Below are 2894 nucleotides of genomic sequence, written 5' to 3'. Positions count from 1 at the left end.
CATTAATATCATGATAACATCATACTAACAGTGATGATCACAAAGGTAATGATTGTGATTATTACAGTGACAGGCAGGCACGGTTTAACAAACAATGACCAGTCGAATATAGCCAATGATCAAGAAAAAAGCCAGCATTACTTACTTTCTCAGCTTATTGAGTATGCTTGAATCAGGTGTTCCTATGATGTCATGAATTTTGGCAATCTGATCGACTTCATTTGCACCAGGAAACAAAGGATGAAGACTGAGGGGACAAAAAAAAGTTAATTTCAGAACATAAAAACATATGTATAACATATATATATATATATATATATACATCATATTTCTGTTGTATGTGCAAAGACCTATCATCTTTTATATGCATATAATAGTAGATAGAGCCGTGTTAGTCTGGCAGACGTATGAAATAAAAACACTAGTGGCACGTCTCTATAAACTAACTTCAATTATTTATTACACAAGCTTTTGCCAGCAGTCTATGTTGGCTTCATCAAGTGTAGTGAATTGGTACGGAGATGATGTGAAATATACACCTGATGAAGCCAGCATAGAATGCTGGTGAAAGCTTGTATAATAAATAATTGAAGTTAGTCTATAAAGTGTCACCAGTATTTCTATCTTTTATATGGTAATAGTTATGTGCAAAATCAATATTTAATTAGAATTTTCTAGATTTTTTTGGTTACATACTTGTAGTAATTTTATCGATTGTGTATATTCTCTGCGTGCTATAAATATTTATTTATTATTGACACAGGCTCCGCTTTTATAAATACGTTTATCGATGTTGTGTATTTGCAAAAATAAATAAATTTAAATTATAGATATAAAAAGATTAAGTCAACCAAAAGCCTAAAAATATATATTATAATACAACATTACAATTTACATTCTGGAAAAACAATGAATATTAAAAATAAAGGGTAGTAAAATATTTGTACGATGAGCTCTCTGTGAGTACTTAATGCGGTGCTGTCTGTTAATTGAAGGTAACAAACTTGGGCACCAACATCATGTTGTGTTCTCTTTAATCACGTCGGTCGACGTATTTGCTCAGTTAAACCATAGCAATATCAATAACCATAAAAAAAAAAAATAGTGACAACTAGAATAAATATGATATAAAAATATTACTAAAAGAATTATAAAATAAATTACTAAAAATTGTAACAATAAACCTACTAATTAAATTGAAAAAAATTCAAAAATCCAATAGAGATTTTTTCCCACCCAGAATGAAAATTTTAATCAGTATAAAATTAGAGACCTCCTATGCATTAGGATATGCCAGAAGCTCATGTAACAGCAATTGTAAGGTTTAAGTGGCCATTAGCCTATTAATTTTCTTATTTCAAGGTAAACTTTAATTTGTTGTAAAATTCAATCTTGTTACATCCATACATCAAACATGCATTTAAAATGAGAGGGTAATTACCCTATGGTCTTGTAGGATGCATCACTTATGTTTCTGTATATATCACTCACGTGGATGAAAAACTTCGGAAGAGGAAGAAGTATTTGTAATATAATAAATTATATTTAAATAAAATCATACAACGTGTACGCTGCCTCAGCAGTAGAGGTTTAGGTAGCTTTGATCAGCAGAGTATGAATGCTTTGACCTTTAATTTATTCACAGCTATGTCACCTACTAGAGGTAATGTTTTGATTGGTTTAAACACCTTTGGTACTTGTGCATATAAGCTTGCAAATATGGATAATTTTTCATTCCCGATGACTTAATTAATGATGAACGATGGCATGCATTTCAATACCGTACTTGGATTATGTATTATACTACTGTATTGTCTCTAATAAACGCCCCCCCCCCCTTCTAATAAACTGAGTTTTTTTCATTTTGCAATGAGTGCCCAATCAATTAACATGGGTATCTAGTCCAAAAAAAGGTTGACAAACAAGGAGTAATACTGTGCATAGGCGTAGATCCTGGGGGATGGGGGATATATCCCCCCAATATTTGACAAGGGGTGGGAGGATGGTCCATTGTATCATTCCCCCCCCCCCAATATTTTGACTATGTATGGGATAAAATGGAGCTTTACAGACTTCAAAAGACTGTCACAGAAATAATTTGCACTGTCTTATGCGCTTACAAAGATGAAAATTAGCATAATGATAACAAAATTATTTTATCTGGTACCAATCTATGCTCTTCTTTCCTTAGATGTAAGATGTGCTTGCAAAGAGAGTCACATTTCAACTGAAGGGTGTGTACGGCATCAGTAATGTTATTTCAATTCCAAGAATGTTTAAGGTTACATCGGTTGATGAGGAATTTATTGATTAGGCCTATAATAGCAAATTGCATCAATTTATTTTGCAAAAACAAGATTTCCAGCTTCAGAGAGGGGGGGGGGGCACATCCCCGGTCTGCACAAGGGCACACATTGGCGCTAACACCAGGCGTGTAACAGGGGTCTTGGGTCAGAGTGGGTATTTATTTTCCCGGTTAGTAATTTACCATACCAACCCCACTCCCCATATAGAAAACAGTACGACATAGGGCTTATCTTATTTATAATATAGGCCACACACGTGTGTTTGAAACTAAATATAAGCATTTTCATCATGGTTTTATTTATTACAAACATATTCTTTCACCATCAATACACATTGAGGCCCTTCTTTTAGGTTAAAACGATCTATCTTAAATTTGTCTTTCTTGAGTTGGGGACTATTATGTGTTTAAATAACTTAAAAGGATAAACCTAAAAAGCCCTTAAAAATGCGCGCGAAGCGCGTAAAATATTTTTGTGTTTTTAATTCTAATTTCGTCGGAATTGATGAAAACTCCCTAAAATGTGCAATTTATAGAGGAAATTGGCCTACCGTAACAAGAAATGTTCACAAAGAATTTGAGAATTTTA

At 33.1% G+C, this 2894-nt stretch overlaps 1 protein-coding gene across 1 annotated transcript in view; it reads right to left on the bottom strand.

The window, feature by feature from the left end:
- LOC117116120 (MAPK/MAK/MRK overlapping kinase-like) overlaps positions 1 to 2894 on the bottom strand; it is a 22185-nt gene that overhangs the window by 3335 nt on the left and 15956 nt on the right. Inside the window, exon 9 of the mRNA XM_033260086.1 lies at positions 146 to 247. Within this exon, the coding sequence (XP_033115977.1) occupies positions 146 to 247 (102 nt within the window). The remainder of the gene's footprint in view (positions 1 to 145; positions 248 to 2894) is intronic.

Source organism: Anneissia japonica, unplaced genomic scaffold (assembly GCF_011630105.1).
Source record: "Anneissia japonica isolate Jap-2015-1 unplaced genomic scaffold, ASM1163010v1 scaffold287743_len2803612_cov181, whole genome shotgun sequence".
NCBI classification, from domain to species: Eukaryota; Metazoa; Echinodermata; class Crinoidea; order Comatulida; family Comatulidae; genus Anneissia; species Anneissia japonica.
The sequence above is the reverse complement of the archived record's forward strand: the minus strand, read 5'-3'. Positions and strand labels throughout refer to the sequence as shown.